The sequence below is a fragment of the Malaclemys terrapin genome, chromosome 9 (genome assembly GCF_027887155.1).
Source record: "Malaclemys terrapin pileata isolate rMalTer1 chromosome 9, rMalTer1.hap1, whole genome shotgun sequence".
Lineage (NCBI taxonomy): Eukaryota > Metazoa > Chordata > Testudines > Emydidae > Malaclemys > Malaclemys terrapin.
In genome coordinates, this window is record NC_071513.1 from 44,162,586 (window position 1) to 44,177,784 (window position 15,199).

Consider the following 15,199-nt stretch of genomic DNA (forward strand, 5'->3'; position numbering starts at 1 on the left):
GGGTGCACAAAGGGGAGGGGTGCAAGGGCTCACCTCTGCTCTGCCTCCGCCTCCTCCCCTGAACGCTCCGTCCCGCTCTGCTTCTCCACCCCCCCGCTTCCCACAAATCAGCTGTTTGCACGGGAAGCCTGGGAGCACAGAGAAGCAACTGGCGGCGTGCTCAGGCCCAGGGAGGCGGAGGCGAAGCAGAGGTGAGCTGGGGCGGGGAGGGCAGGGCTGGCTCTAACTTTTTTGCCGCCGCCCCAAGCAAAAAAAAAGTGTGTGGGTGGGGGGAGCAGCACTTCCGCGGTGTGGCCAAAGGAGGTAGGCGCGAGGGGCGGGGGATGCGGCCGGAGCGGGGGGGTACGGCACAGCTGGAGGAGCGAGGAGCGCGGTGCGACCAGAGGAGTGGGGGCGGCGTGGCCGGAGCAGCGGGGGTTGGGGGCGCAGCATGGCCGCAGCGTGGCCAGAGGAGCCAAGGGAGGGGGCAGCGTGGCCAGAGGAGCAGTGGGGGCGCAGCATGGCTGCAGCATGGCCAGAGGAGCCAAGGCGGGGGGGTGGCGCGGCCGGAGGAGCTAAGGGAGGGCATGGCATGACGCGGCCGGAGGAGCCAAGGGGGGGGTACGGCTGGAGGAGTGGGGGGGGGCGCAGCATGGCTGCAGCGCGGCTGGAGGAGCCAAGGGGGGGGTGGCGAGGCCAGAGGAGCAAGGGGGGGGGGTGAGGCCAGAGGAGCAAGGGGGGTGTGCAATTTTATATTCTTGTCTCGGGCGCAAAAATAGCAAGTTACGGCTCTGTGCAAACCCCCTGCTTGCTAACTTCCTAGGGGAAGGATGCAGCATGAGTTTCTGGCCCTACAGTTACAGTCCAAAACTCCACTGTTTGCACTTGCGAACAGGCTAGTCCCCGCCCCGCCACTTGGGTTTCCCTGGCTGGAATCTCCCCTGAAGACTGGGCAGTCACATGGTGAGCCCGTGGCTCAGACTGTAACTTGGCACTCACTAGGAAGTGTGCAACACTCAATGTATGTGCAGACAACCTGAGAGAAGGAAATTTAACCAAGTTTTCTTCTTTTATCAACTTCTGGTGGCTGGTCCCATATTCCAGACCCTATGAAGAGAACCATCAGTAGCTACATCTAACTCCTCCCTGGCGTCCACACATCCATCTCACCATGATTATGACAGCCACAGAGACCTCACACTAGTATGTAAATCCCAGACCCAGGGGCTCCTTGTGACCGTAATGCACCCCTGTGCCCTCTGCCAGTGGGCAAGACATCCCTGGGTCACCGGTGCCCCTGCCCATTGCAAGCCCCAACAGGCCACCCCTGCAGAGTGTACACAGGTGCCATGAGAGCCTCCTGCATCGCAGTTGAGCACAGCTAAGCAGCTGCTGCCACTGATCAATTCCCACTGTGTGCAGTGGGAGTTACCTGGATGCAGCATCTGTCCCGTAGGGCTCCACAAGTCAAACCCTTGGGAGGAAACTGGGACAGCCTGATCCAGCTCCAGCCCCTGGAGGCTCCCCAGCTCTATGGTCCCTTAACAGCCTGCAGCCTTTATGGCCCTTGAGGCTGGGTTTAAGGCAGTGGGTCTCTAGGGCAGGGGTTCCCAATGTGGGGGGTACATGAGCCCTTGGGGCCGCCTGCTCTCCTCTACTGTCCCTGCTGCTGCCCTTATGCCCTGTCCCCTGCAGCAGGGTTGCACTGGGGGTGCAGAGGTGGTGAGCCCACAGAAGGGAAAGGAACTGGCCCACCTGGGAAGCTGTAATGCTGCGTGGGGGAGGCAGGAAAGCTCTGTGCCAGAGCTTTGAGGCTGCATTCTCTCTGTGGATTTGAAAGGCCCTGGGCCAGCTCCTCTCAGGGCCCGTCTGCTGCAGGGCCACAGGGAAACTTTCCCCAGCAGGTACGGAGAGGCCAGGATCCTTTTCAGTAGTGGGAGCCCTGTGGTGGCGGCAGTGTTCATGAGCAAAGCACCCACTAGCAATCTGCTGGGCATGGCTGGGTACAGTTCTGTGCTGTGCCCTGGGAGTTGTTTATTGCTGTTGTGTAAAGACCCTAAACTGGCGAGCACAGGCTCAGCTGCACACAGCCTGGGGATCCCTGGTGCAGAGGCTGCTGGCTCAGAGCAGGTCTGCCCAGCATGGCATCTCTGCCACGCTCCCTGCATGGCTGAAAGGGGTTGGCAATGTGGGGAGATGTCAGGGCCTGTGAGGCAGTGCCAAGTGCCCCAGCCATGGCAGAGGGTTGAGACCACTCACCACAGGCCATACCCAGATACAGAGCAGATGGGTAGATGAAGCTTGGCTGGTCCCCGCAGGGGGCAGTGGGTGGGTGTGGGTCACATCCCAGCCAACAGGGGATGCTAGCTAGCAAGTGCCCAGACCACTCAGTAATCCTTATAGGAGGCACCTGGCCTCACCTTTGCAGGGTGGTCTGTGCACAGTCAAAGTCCCCTATCTGTCTGAGCTACAGGCGGTGGGAGAGGAGGCCAAGGTAGTTATTTCCCCTACCCAGGTTAGGGTTACCATACGTCCGGATTTTCCCGGACATGTCCGGCTTTTTGGGCTCCAAATCCCTGTCCGGGGGGAAAGCCCAAAAAGCCGGACATGTCCGAGAAAATCGGGACATGCCGGGCCGGCCGTGCGGGTGCTCGGGGGTCAGGCCGGGCTGGGGGCTTGGGGGCCGGGACGGGCCGGCAGAGCGGGGCCGGGCGCTCCGGGGCCGGGCCGGTGGTGCGGTGCCTGGCCGGGGGCTCCAGGGCCAGGCCGGCGGCTCGGGGGCTCCGGCGGGGCCGGGGGCTCGGGCCGGGGACTCGGGGGCCGAGCCAGGGCCGGGCCGGGGGCTCCGCCGGGGCCGGGCCGGCGGGGCCGGGGACTCCGCCGGGGCCGGGGGCGCCGGGGACTTGGGGGCCGGGCCAGCGGCTCGGGGGACGGGCCGGCGGTGCCGGGGGCCAGGCTGGGGACCGACGGTGCGGTGCTGGGGGTGCTCGGCCGGGGGCCCGGGGGCCAGGCCAGGGACCGCGCCGGGGACCGCAGTGCTGGGCGGGCCGGGGGTGGTCGGCCGGGGGCCGGCACCCCAGGGCCACGCCTCCTCCCCCCACACCTGCTTCAGGCTTCCCGCGACTCAAATGTTCGTGGGAAGCAAGGGAGGGGGCAGAGTTGGGGCAGGGCCGGGGCCCCCTGGAGTGTCCTCCTTTGGGAGGCACAAAATATGGTAACCCTAACCCAGGTACTTTCTCCTTGGCGGGGGTGGGCACACAGTGCCAGGATTCCTGCCTCCTCCTGCTGTGTGGAGGCTCCCCACCCCACACCTCTAGCACCTGCACTTTGCCCTTCTTGCTGCAGGGGAGCAGGGCAGGTTTGCTGGGCAGCTTCATGAGGACATTTGCCCTGGGAGAAAGGGGAGCACAGTGCTGGGAAGCGGGTGGCACATGGGAACTCCTACCAAGAAGCTGGATCCCAGCCCCCTTCTTTGGGGCACGGCCAGGCTCAGGAGCAGACTTTAGGGCTCCCTTTCTCGGTAGAGTGGCCTGGAGCAGAAGTGCACCAGAGGCTGGAGCATGCTGCAGGGCCAGGTCTGCTAAGTGCCTGCATCAGCTGCAGCACTCTGCTCGCTGGGAATCCTCAACTGGGCTGCCCCTCAGCCATTCTCCCCCAACACCTAGAAGGTTTCCTATCCCAGAAAACATGCAGCTGCTGCTGGCAGTGTTGAGTGATGGTGAGGGAGCCAGTCCTGAAGCCCTGCCTGGCAGTGCCAACTTCACAGCCTGGCCTGGGGAGCACTCCAGTTTGGATCAGCTGCCTCCTCCACTGTCTGGGATACCAGCTGGATGGCGAGGCCCAGGCCTTAGCATAGGCACCCTGGTGCATGGTGCAGAGGTGAGCTGGCAGACACTCCAACACCATCCCAGGCTGAGCCGGGCTGCAGGTTCCACAAGCAGGTGCCATTGGCAGCAGTGGTGAGCATAAGCCCCTTGTGCCATGCATGCCACGTAGGCCCGGGGATGATGTGCAGCTCCAAGCTGCTGCCTTAGGAGAGCCCAAAGCACTTACTGCCCTGCTAGGCAGCACAGGGGACAGGCAGGTCTGGGGGCTCGTAACACCACTTCACTCATTGCACAATGGGTTTATTTGGAATAAAGAGTTTTCTAATAAATTATGTAATAAAAAAGAAACAGCCCAAGGTACAGGAGCCCCGAGCAACAGGACAACGCACAGAGCAGCACAGGAAACAGAGGGGAGAGCCCCACGGGACAGCCTGAGTGCAGAGCCCTCTCTTGGGGGGCTGGAAATATGGGCCTTCCCCTATCCTGGCATTGTGTGTGTGGGCAGGGGGGTAGGATCTTCCTCCAGACACTTACCATAGACACTGAATCCCCAGGGCCTGCTGCTGACCAGGACCCATTCCCTCCCCACAAACTACTGAGTTCCCTGGGCCCTGAGGTTTCTTTCTCCTGTGGCTCCAGCCCACACCTCAGCTCCTGGTGCTGGAGCTGCCCGGGCTGGGCCTGTGGCCAAAGCTGGTAAGTCTTAGTGTTCTGGTGACCCCCTCCCGCATGCACCCCTCCCCAGCCTCAGACACAGACAGGAGGCACACAGCTCGGAGAACCCCACCAGCACTGGTACTGGGAGCAGCAGCACCCCCCCCCCCCCCCAGGATTTCAGCTCTTCCTCCCTGCCCCAGGAGAAACGGAGCAGCAGAGGGGTGAATGATGTAGGCCCCCAACTAGTCTCTTCCCCAGGCAGTAGGCAGGGCACATCCCCCCTCCCCTCCCAGGGCTCAGCTTTAGGTGAACATCAGCACATAAAGGGGAACAAGTGCCAAAGAGCCTGGGATCTTCCATCCCCTTGGAGAGCAGGGCAAGGGCTCTGCACTGACAGCAGTGGGCCCAGCATGCAGAGGCAGGAGCAAGGTGCTGGGCTCAGCTGTAGCAGAAAGCACAGGGCTGGGGGGGGGACCCAACCAGCACCGCACACAGGAAGGATGATCCCCTCCTTGGTGGCTGACAGCGGAGGGCTGGAGCGTACCATGGGCGAGCGTGGAGGAGGTGTAGGGTTGCCGCAGCCACTAGCTGCAGCATTGACCTGCCAGAGAAGTGGAAGCCCTGCCAAATGCCCACACAGCCCCACTGAGCTACCCCAGCCCACCCCCCGGAGGCTGAGCCCTCGCCCCGCTCTCGCAGGAGACTAAACTGTCCCCCCATCCCAACTACGCAGATGCCTCCCCCCCTTCCCTGCAGCCTTCCCCAGTGAGGCTGCACCATCACCCCATTATTCCACCAGCAACCCCACTGGCACCCCAGAAGCCAGGCCAGGGCCCCCCTGCTCACTGCCCCAGCACTGGGCCAGGTGCCAACAAGCCAGAGTAAAGCTACCCTGCTTCGGGGAGGGGCAGGGTGAACAATGCAGGGGCCGCATCACACAAACCACAGAGCAGAAAGGAAAGGCTATGCAGCGCTGAAGGGACTGGAGAGGCCAAAGGACTGATTAACCCTTTCAGTGCTGCTGCTGGCACACACCGGGTCCAAGACAAGGGATGCACACTCAGGGAAGCCCCTTTGCACAGCTGGCAAGACACACAGGTGTCAGTGTGTGCACATACATATACACACAGAGCAGCAGAGTCCAGCCAGGGGACACCGTGGCCAACCTCCAGGCCCTCAGGGAGCTCCTGGTCTGCCCTTCCCATAAATAACTCCACTGGCAGGGAAAGGATGCTGGGGAATGAACCAGCACATCCCCAGAGAGCTAGGCTCACGCACAGCCCCCCTCCCGTGGAGGGCTCTGGCTTGGGTGGCAGTGTGATGAGTGTACAAGTCCTCTGCAGTGTAAGTACAGCAGGGTCGAAGAACGGGAGGCCACTTCCTTTCTGATGATAAACACAACCTGTAGCATAGCTTAGCGACTCCCCCCCCCCCCCCACCTCCAGGGCTATGGGGTGGGCCTGGCCCCCACCAAACCACAGGCAGTAGGTCCCACGCATCGGGGGCAGGGAGGTCACTCCTCGTCCCCCCCGAGCAGGAAGCCGAGGAGGAAGCTGATGGCACGCTGGCGGTCTTGTGGAGTCTGTTTTGACATCAGGTTGGGTGGAGGACGCAGAAGGAGGCTGGTGAACAGAGTGGCTGCAAAGAGAGGCAAAATCCTGCATCAGACATGCGGGCAAGGGCTTGTGTGGAGGCTACGTAGACGGCAGCAGGCATGGGGGCGGGTTGGGCTCTTACCAATCATATTGGCACTGACATTGTTGTCCTCCGAGTATTTCAGGAGCTCCCGCAGGAACGCCATCAGGTAGCGGAACACGTTGCGGTGACACCGGGGCAGGTGAGAAATCACCTGCAAGGGGGGAAAGGTAAGCTCCCCCAGCAGCATGCATTCCTCCTTCCCCCATGCCTGCACAGTCTGCTACGGCCCCTCCTGCCGGTCCAGATCAGGCTGTGTGCCCCTCCCAGACTGCCACAGCTCTGGGATGCCCAGCACCACCTGCCAGGCCTCACTGGCCTTCCTCAAGGGCAGGACTCCTGTGAGGAGGAGCCCTCCAGGCTCAGCCCCTGCCTCAGGCGCATGTCAGAGGAGATGTATGTGCCTGCAGCTGCTGGACCAAAACCTCCTGAGCCAGCTTCCCCAGCCCCCACGGCAGGCACGTGCCGCCACAGAACACTGGCCACCCACCCCAGGAGAGGGCCTTGGGCCAGAGGGTCCCTAACTGCAGTCAGGTGGCCTAGGTGGGTGAGGGGGCAGTGGCAGAGCCTGCTCCAGCCTCAGAGGCCAGTGCTGCTAACTGCAGCAGGGGGGAGCCCCAGCGGCCCTGTGACGGGGGAGGGAGGCGCACACCTGTCGACACAGCCGACTGTCGTGGGAACAGTCCAGGCATCGCTGATACAGCTCGTAACAAATGACTGGCTCCGGCAGAGCCTCCAGGAAGATGAGGAGTGCCTCAGCCACCGAGTGGTTGCTGCCCGCTGTGCCACGCCCAGTCAAGGAGCAATCTCCTCCAGCACCGCCCTGATCAGTGCCCAGCCGCCCCCATGACTGGTGTCTCTCTGCCACCCCTCCTTCAGCCTCCTCCCCCACCCTTCTCTGGCTTTGGGCTCCACCTTTCCTCAGGCAGCCTCCTCAACTGTGCTTCCCTCTACCCCCTTCTATTCAAACAGCCAGGGCCCTGCACAGCCCACTGTGCACACCCCGTCCCTCTCCGAGACCCCCACTGTGCACATCCCCTCCCCCTCCGAGACTCCTGCAAACATGCCCCATGAACACTCCTGCTCCCTCTTACACCCCCATTGTGCATCCCCTTGACACTCATGCACTCGACCCCCCCACCCCCTGCGTCACCCCCTCACATCCCCTGCCGTATGCACCTCCATCCCCTTCGACATCCCCGCTGTGCACACACCCCACGCGCTGCCTTACACATCCCTGCCCCTTCCAGCACCCCAGGCGTGCACCCCACCCTGCCGTATGCACTGCCACTCCCTCCAGCACCCCTGCTGTGTACCCCCCCACAGCCTGACGTACTCACTCCCACCCAAAAACCCCTGCCATGTACCCCCCACCTCCTGCCGTACGCACCCCCACCACGTCCAGCACCCGTCATAGGCCCCCCAACAGCCTGCCGTACTCACCTCCACCCACTCAAACACCCCTGCCATGTACCGCCACCCACCCTCTGGCATATGCACCCCCATCCCCATCTGACACCCCGCTCTAGGGTGCCCAGATGTCCCGATATTATCGAGACAGTCCCGATTTTAAACACATTTGTCCCACATCCCGACTGCACATTGGTCGGGACGCCCTTTGTCCCGATATTGGGGACCGCTCCCCATCACCGCCAAATATAAGACAAAGCCTCTAATATTAGGACATTTGGTCACCCTAAGCCCAGGGCTCCCTAACACAGCTCAGCTGACAAGTCCCACTAACCCAGCGCTTAAACTGTGGTGCAGACTCACCCAAAGTGGCAACTGACTCTCCGCCTGGCTTTATAACCACCCCCACTCCCGCTGAGGGAGATAGTTGGCAGGGGGAGGGAGGGGCACACATGGGAAACTGCCCCACATCAAGGCACCACCTGCCCCTGCTCTCTGCCGCGGACCCCTCGGTGCCCTCCCTGCCTCCAGCCACTGCAGGCCGCAATCCCTGGCCAAACGCCCTTGTTGGGTCACGACTGCTGGCGGGCAGCAGCCCGGGCAGGGTGGCTGCGTGGCGGGGGCCAGGGAGCTATTTACCCAGCTGGCTGGCGCGCACGGCGCCCAACACTGAACGGAGCCCATGCGCCGCAGGGAGCTGTCTGCGCGGTGATTGGGGAGCAGAGCTATGCAGTCTGTGGGGCGGTGCCGGGGCCCCCTCCAGCCACCCAGAGCCAGGTGGCGGCGGCTCCTCCAGTGGCGCTGCACTGCCGCTTTGGGGTGGGCTTCTCCCCCAGCTCACAGCCGCGCCAGCTCACTGCACTTCCTGGGATGGTGGGAGCCCGGGGAGGTGCTCTTCGGCGCTCTGCCCCGCGCACGGGGCGCCGACCCTAAGAGCCAGAGGGACCTGCCGGGGGGGGGGGGGGGGGGGCAAGGTGGGGAGTCCCGACGGTGCTTAACTGGGGCGGCTCCCGGGAAGCATCCGGCAGGTCCCGCTGGCTCCTAGGGTTGGGTCGGGTGGGTGGGTGGGTGGAGTGTGCTCTGCCCGCTGCCAGCGCCTGCAAGCCCCGTCCCCGCAGCTCTGATTGGGCAGGAGGGAGCCGGTGCAGTACGTAGAAACCCCCTGCAGGCTCCTGCCGGTGAGCGGGTGCACTGCTGGGAGCTGCCCCAGGAAGCACTGTCATGCCAGCCCCTGGACTTTGGCAGTGATGGGGGGCGCACACACACATGGAAGGTGCAAGGCGGAGGTGTCAAAAGGGACGGGGGTGCGTACGGCAGGGGATGTGAGGGGGTGCCAGAGGTACGTACCGCAGAAGGTGTGTGGGGGGTGACGGAGCGGGTGCGTACAGCAGGGGTGCAGGGTGGAGTGTCAAGGAGGTGTACGGCAGGGGTGTGTGCGCGCGCGTACAGCAGGGTGTGGGGGGGTGCACAGCAGGGGGGTGTACAGCTGGGGATGTGAGGGGGGTAGGGTGACCAGATAGCAAGTGTAAAAAATCAGGACACTTTTTTTGGGGGGCAGGGAAGGGGAATAATTGTCCCTTCTGACACCTCCGCCTTGCACCTTCCATGTGTGTGTGCACCCCCCACCCCTCTCCGACAGCCCCTGCTGTGCACCCCTCAACACTCCTGTTGTGCACGCCAACCACACACACCCTGCAGTACCCACCCTTGGCCCCTCTGCTTTGCACTCCCTCATGCGCGCACACATACCCCGTGCACACCCCCACCCTCCCTCCAACACCCACTGCCGTGCACACCTCCTGGATGTCTCATCACAAACAGAACATTTCCAAAACGGAGCTCATCCCCATCTGGCCCCTTCATCTCCCTCGCTGTTAACAGCTCAACTATCCTCCTAACTTCCCACTTCCAGCACCGTCCTCAGCATGGGCTTTAGCGTCTCCCCAGATCCCTGCTGCAGCCCTGCTCCATGCTGGAGCCTCCCCCCTCCTCTCCCAAAATCCAAAATGCTGCTGCTAAGGGCTCCAGCCAACCCCCGCCCTGTCTCCTCTTGTCCCTCCTCCTCCACCCTCACCTGCATCTCTGCTCTCTCATCAGGCTCCTCCCAGAGCTCCCTGCAGGCATCGCTCAGCACCTCCTGTGCAGAGCACAGCCATCTCCTATATATGGTCCCCTTCTTCTGACCCGGGGCCCCGCGGCGCTTTGGTGTTTTCGAGTGGCTCCCTGCAGAGGGGTGAGATGGAGGCAGCTCCCCTAGCAGGGAGCCTGCCCCAGGGAAGGCAAGAGAGCAGGGTCTCCATGGTAAGCTGAGTCCTGTGAGGGGCAGGGAGCCAGGCTCCTCCCTCAGGACTGTGAAGGATACGGATTGTCTCGGGGATACTGGTGTCCAGGCAGTCGATGATCTGCTGCAGCTCGTCCTGCATGCCAGGCGTCTGGAACAGGTCCTCCTGCCAATGACAGCACAGTCAGGGCACCCTCCTGAGAGGTGCAGGGCAGACAGCACAGCCGAGGGAGGCTACACGGGCTCCAGGACAGCCTGGGCTGAGGCTGAGCAGAGGCGCGATGGCCAAGCCCTTGAGGACCAGCCTCGGCCTTGCAAACACCCAGCCTGAGTCATGGTAGGAGTACTACCGACTCACTGAACCAGAGTGTCTCCCCCGGTCACCAGCTCTCCGTGCAGGCACGGTCCCTTTCTGTTCACCTGGTGGCAAGCGTGCCTGAACAGGTGGTCCACCAGTAGCCAGATCTCCTTGGGCACCTGCAGGGGTCTCTCGCTGGCATCCTCGCTGTCAGAGGGGCCCATCTGCAAAAGTGATTTCTCCTGGTGGGAAAGAGCAGACCCAGGGTCAGGGAGCCCCAGTCCCTCTACAGCAAAGACACCAACACCACCACCAGAACCTGGGCGAGCATGTGCCCTACTGGTACTCACCCAGGCCAGCCAGCTCCCACCTGCCTTCCCAGCACCCAGCCACCCCAGCCCTGCTTTGGGCCACTGCGCCCCAGCCCAGCTGCCACTCCAACAGGCTCCCTCCGCTCCTTCCCCCCGCTCACTCGGGTGACAACCCTCTGTTAGGACCACGCACAGCCCAGCCTCCCCCTCACATGAGATCTGCACCATGCAGCTTCCCCTAGACCCTAACCCTCCTCCACACCCACCCTCTTAGCCCCCTTCAGACCAGGCTGGCTTGCGTGGATCACCTGACCCACTAGTAGCAAGGGTGGGAATGCAAAAGGCTCCTGGGCGAGGCAGGAAAATAACCCTTTAGAGTGGCCAATACAAACCTGCCCCCCTTCCAGGCCGCCTGTCTCCAGCAGAATGCAAAAGGCTTCAGTGCAATATTTCCAGCCAGGCCAGAGCCCACAAACCCCACCAGTGACAAGCACAGGTCTCTGCTGCTCTGGCAGGTATCCATGCTGAGCATTCCCTGCTGGCAGGCAGAGTGTGGCCAAAGCACTACCGTGAGGCTGCTCCAGTGGCCGTGGGGCTGAATAGCGTGGCCGTGGGGCTGAATAGCCTGGCCCCAGGATCAGGGAGCTTTAGCCAGTTCCCGCGCAGTATGCTGACCTTTGGCTCTAGAGCTCTCACCCAAACCAGCTAGTGCCAAATGCCGTCCCCAGTCTCTGAGCAAGCCTGGCAAGCCAGCTGACGCTCAGCATGCCAGGAGATGCCGGAAGATGTGACAATGGCCTAGATTCCCCTCTGCACCTGGAGAAGGGGTAACACCCACAAACAGCCCCTTCTTTTGGGGGGCACTTTTCTATCCCCCCAAAAGAACCCTCCTCAACTTCTTCTCCCCCCCCCCCACCAAAGACAAGAGCCAAATCTAACTTCCTGCCCAGCTCCACCTTCAGGCAAGGAGACCCACAGCACTCTGGGCTGGACACATGCTGCTGCCTCCTACATCCAGCCTGCTTCTGCAGAGAGCTAGTCACCTGCTGCCTTAGGAGCTGCTCACTCTCTCACATCAGCCGTCCTTAGAAAGGAAACCAGCAAATTGCAGCCAAGCAGTTAGCCAGCCCTGAGAAGAGCTCTGTGTAGCTCAAAAGCTTCTCTCTCCTCTCTTGCACCAACAGAAGCTGAATAAGAAGAACCTCCCGCACCCTGTCTCTTTCATATCCTGGGAAGTGGGACTGACACAGCTACACGATCACTGCAAGCTAGGGAGTTAGAATTCCCCTGCCCCAGAGAATGCTGAAGAGGGCCCAGCAATACACACTGGGCAGGTATTGCTGACATGGTGATGGGATTCCCTGTGCATCTCCAAGCCTCTGTCAGGCTAACATCTCAGCAGCAGAGAACCTGCTCATTGTTCCTTTGGGCAATGCCATCCCCTTAGTTACACCCCCCGGGATTTGTAGATGGCTCCAGCTCCCACACCGTAGCTGCAAGTCCCAGTAAATATTTCCTTTTAATCTAGCCCCTGCTGCTCTTCTCTTCACTCTAAAAGGCCGACATCCCAAACCATCCGGAACAGGATGCCAGGTCCCTGCTCTCTGGGGGCTCAAGCGCTGCGTAGTGAGACTTCGTCTGGCCTGCCACGTGGTGCTTCTGCACATTCAGCCCCAAGGTCCCACTGGCTGCTACAGAACTGGCTGTTTGCTAGCAGCCCTAGCGTGCTCTCATACTACGGGCCCCTTTTGCTCTATAGCTGAATCCCTGGTTTAGATCACACGTTCTCTCCTCTCCCCTCCCCTCAGATGTACTGGCTTTCATTTATCCAGGTTCAATCCCATTGCTGTTTCCTTCCCGCCCAGCTAGCTGCCCATGACTGCGGGTTTAGCACAGTCATTCACTAACACCCTTAGCACTCTGACATGCCTGTTCTCAAGCCTGCTAAACTGCCCCCGTTTGCTGCCCCCAATGCCCACCCTGCTGGTGGTGAATAGCTATATTCAGGGTCCACTCTATACAGAGTGCCCACACCTCCCTTTGCCTCATTTTCCTTGCTACTCACGTGAAGCAGCTGAGACACTACATTGCTTTGGACTCTCCATTCACTTCCCAAGGGAAAGGGCTTCACCCACAGTGTGTGTTCCCGGTTTTAGATCACCCTGGAGGAGTTCTGGTAGCTGCATGCAGCGCTGACCAGCAGGCACTGTTGTTGGGAATGCACCTGCCATCCAGAGCAAACCCTGCCCTCTACACACACGCACGTGGCAATCCAATCACCAAGTGCAGTTGCTTGGCAACTGCCTTTTTCCAGCCCTGCTGGGTAGGGTTTCCCATGCGCAGCCGTAGGGATTCCCCACAATCACAGGATGCACTTTCACAGAGGCTGTCTGAATAAGCAGGACTCATTAGCTTTACAGTGCTAGAAATCTAGGGTTACCATACGTCCGGATTTTCCCGGACATGTCCGGCTTTTTGGGCCTCAAATCCCTGTCAGTGAGGAAATCCCAAAAAGCCGGACATGTCCGGGAAAATAGGGAGGGAGGGCCCGGCGGTGCTCGGCCGGGGGTGCTCGGCCTGGGGTGCGGGGCCTGGCCGGCGGTGGTGCCAGGCCGGGGCCAGGGCCGGGCTGGCGGTGCTCGGCCGGGGACCAGCGACCCAGGGCCCGAGCCGAGCCGGGAAGGAGACGCCGGGGCCAGAGCCTCTTGGCCTGGGCCGTCCGGCCACTGAACGGAGCCACTCGGCCAGGGGGCCGGACTGGGCCGCGTCGCACCCCGCCCCAGCCCCAGCTTACCTGCTGCCTCCCTGTTTCAGGCTTCCCGCGAACATTTGATTCACGGGAAGCAGGGGAGGGGACAGAGCTTTCAGGGGAGGGGGCAGAGTTGGGGCGGGGACTTTGGGGAAGGGGCGGGGCTGGGAGCAAGGAAGGGGCGGAGTTGGGGCGGGGCCGGGGCCCCGTGGAGTGTCCTCCTTTTTTAAAAACTAAAATATGGTAACCCTATAGAAATCATGTGCAGGTGAAGGCAGGCTCGCTCTCTCTCTCTCTCATGGCTCTAAACACGCAAGGCCACAGATCTGGAGCAGCATGTTCACTGCAGTGAGCATGCTCCAACTACAACTTTGATCCTGTAAAGCAAAGGCCAGAGCTTGAAATCCTTATCCCAGGGCTGAATCTACACCACAGGCTGTTACGAAATATCCCATCTAAGGGCTCATCTACACTTAGCAAGCAGGAGTTCTCCTGTTGGCATCAGGTTGGTTTCAGAGTTGCAGCTGTGTTAGTCTGTAGCCGCAAAAAGAACAGGAGTACTTGTGGCACCTTAGAGACTAACAAATTTATTTGAGCATAAGCTTTCGTGGGCTACAGCCCACTTCCCTGACAGAATTCTCCCATCAACTAGTACTGTCTACACCAGGAATTAAGGCAGTTTAACTGTGTTGCTTGGGGGAGTTGATATTAATTTGCTATTGTAGACCAGGGCTAAGGGATTACATGGATGTGATGGCTGCATAACACTGGCAGGTGCCAACTCATGCCAAGACCCAGGCCTCACTGAACACTGAAAAATGCATAGCTGGACTCTGGCTCGCCTGTGGGTTAGTACAGTTAAAACAGATAGTGTTACAAGAATGTGTTTAGTGTTTGTGGTTTGCTTGTAGGATGCTTCATGTATTAATCCTACTTAGAACAGCTGCTCCCATGGTACAAGGTAATGTTTAAACATTTGCTCAGACTATAAATCCCCACAGACAGGAGAGAAGCATCGCCCAGTGTGAATTACTCATTCACCACAAGAGGTGTTATCCCCTGCCCATCAGGAAGGATTACTGTGTCCAAAAGTGTCATTGTGGAGTAAGGACTTTGACTGTTTCCCCCACAGCTCTGAGGAGGGGACGCAGGGGCTAATTCAGTACTGTAGAGTGTACCTGTCTGTTCTAGGCCCACAGCAGTGCCTTCTGGCACATCTGGAGTCGACACTCCCTGCCCTTGCCAGGAAAATGGGGAAAGTCTGAGTTCTCATTTTTTACAGCGAGTACAAACAAAAACCACTGAGAAAGCCCCCTCAGCACTGGCTCGCATTACCTTCTCTAGGAAGCTGTCTTCTCCCTGAGAGGAGAGAGAGGAGAGGAGAGAGAGAGAGGAGAGCATCATTAACAGAGAGAACCTGATTTATGATTAAGCAGAAAAGAAACAGAGTTGGCAACCTGACACCCCACCAGCACTGACTGGCAGCTACTTCTCACATGTTTTGCTGACACCACTGCTGTTAAAGCTGAAGCAGGAGATTTAGATCCCAATTAGATCCCAATGCTGCTCACATGATGTAAAGGCCTGTTAGGACTTCAGTGAGCACCCCTAGTGACCCTGTAGCACTGCTTAGCACACAGCAGACACCCATGGCCAGAGGTGAAAACAGGCGCCTACCTGGAAGATTTCTCTGCCCACTCCCCGAGTCTTCACAATCAGCATCAAGTGTCCCTGTAAAATCTGACCTGCCCAGTTTCTTCTGTGACTATTTCTGCATGCCTGGCAGAGGGTGAATTAAAGACGGCCATGAGGAACTTTGTGCAATTAGGGGCAGGAAAAAGCATGCTCCAAAGGCCCAGAGCAAGTCAGCCTAAACTTAACAGTACTACGTGATAACGCCTCCTCTTTCAACTAGCAGGGTTCTCCCGCACCTTCCAGCCTGTGTACATAGGGACCCCTCAGCCACCATGGAAAGGCAGCAAAGCCCAAGGG

General features: G+C 60.4%; 1 protein-coding gene across 4 annotated transcripts in view; it reads right to left on the reverse strand.

Annotated features, from left to right (window-relative positions):
- Positions 1-4,090: 4,090 nt before the first annotated feature.
- Positions 4,091-15,199, reverse strand: part of OCRL (OCRL inositol polyphosphate-5-phosphatase) — a 32,270-nt gene continuing 21,161 nt past the window's right edge. For all 4 annotated transcript variants that reach the window (XM_054039599.1, XM_054039602.1, XM_054039600.1 and 1 more), the window contains 6 exons: positions 14,543-14,566; positions 10,270-10,389; positions 9,931-10,015; positions 6,811-6,938; positions 6,201-6,312; positions 4,091-6,101 (listed from right to left, as the gene is read on the reverse strand). In XM_054039599.1, the coding sequence (XP_053895574.1) occupies positions 5,977-6,101; positions 6,201-6,312; positions 6,811-6,938; positions 9,931-10,015; positions 10,270-10,389; positions 14,543-14,566 (594 nt within the window). In that variant the 3' untranslated portion in view covers positions 4,091-5,976. The remainder of the gene's footprint in view (positions 6,102-6,200; positions 6,313-6,810; positions 6,939-9,930; positions 10,016-10,269; positions 10,390-14,542; positions 14,567-15,199) is intronic.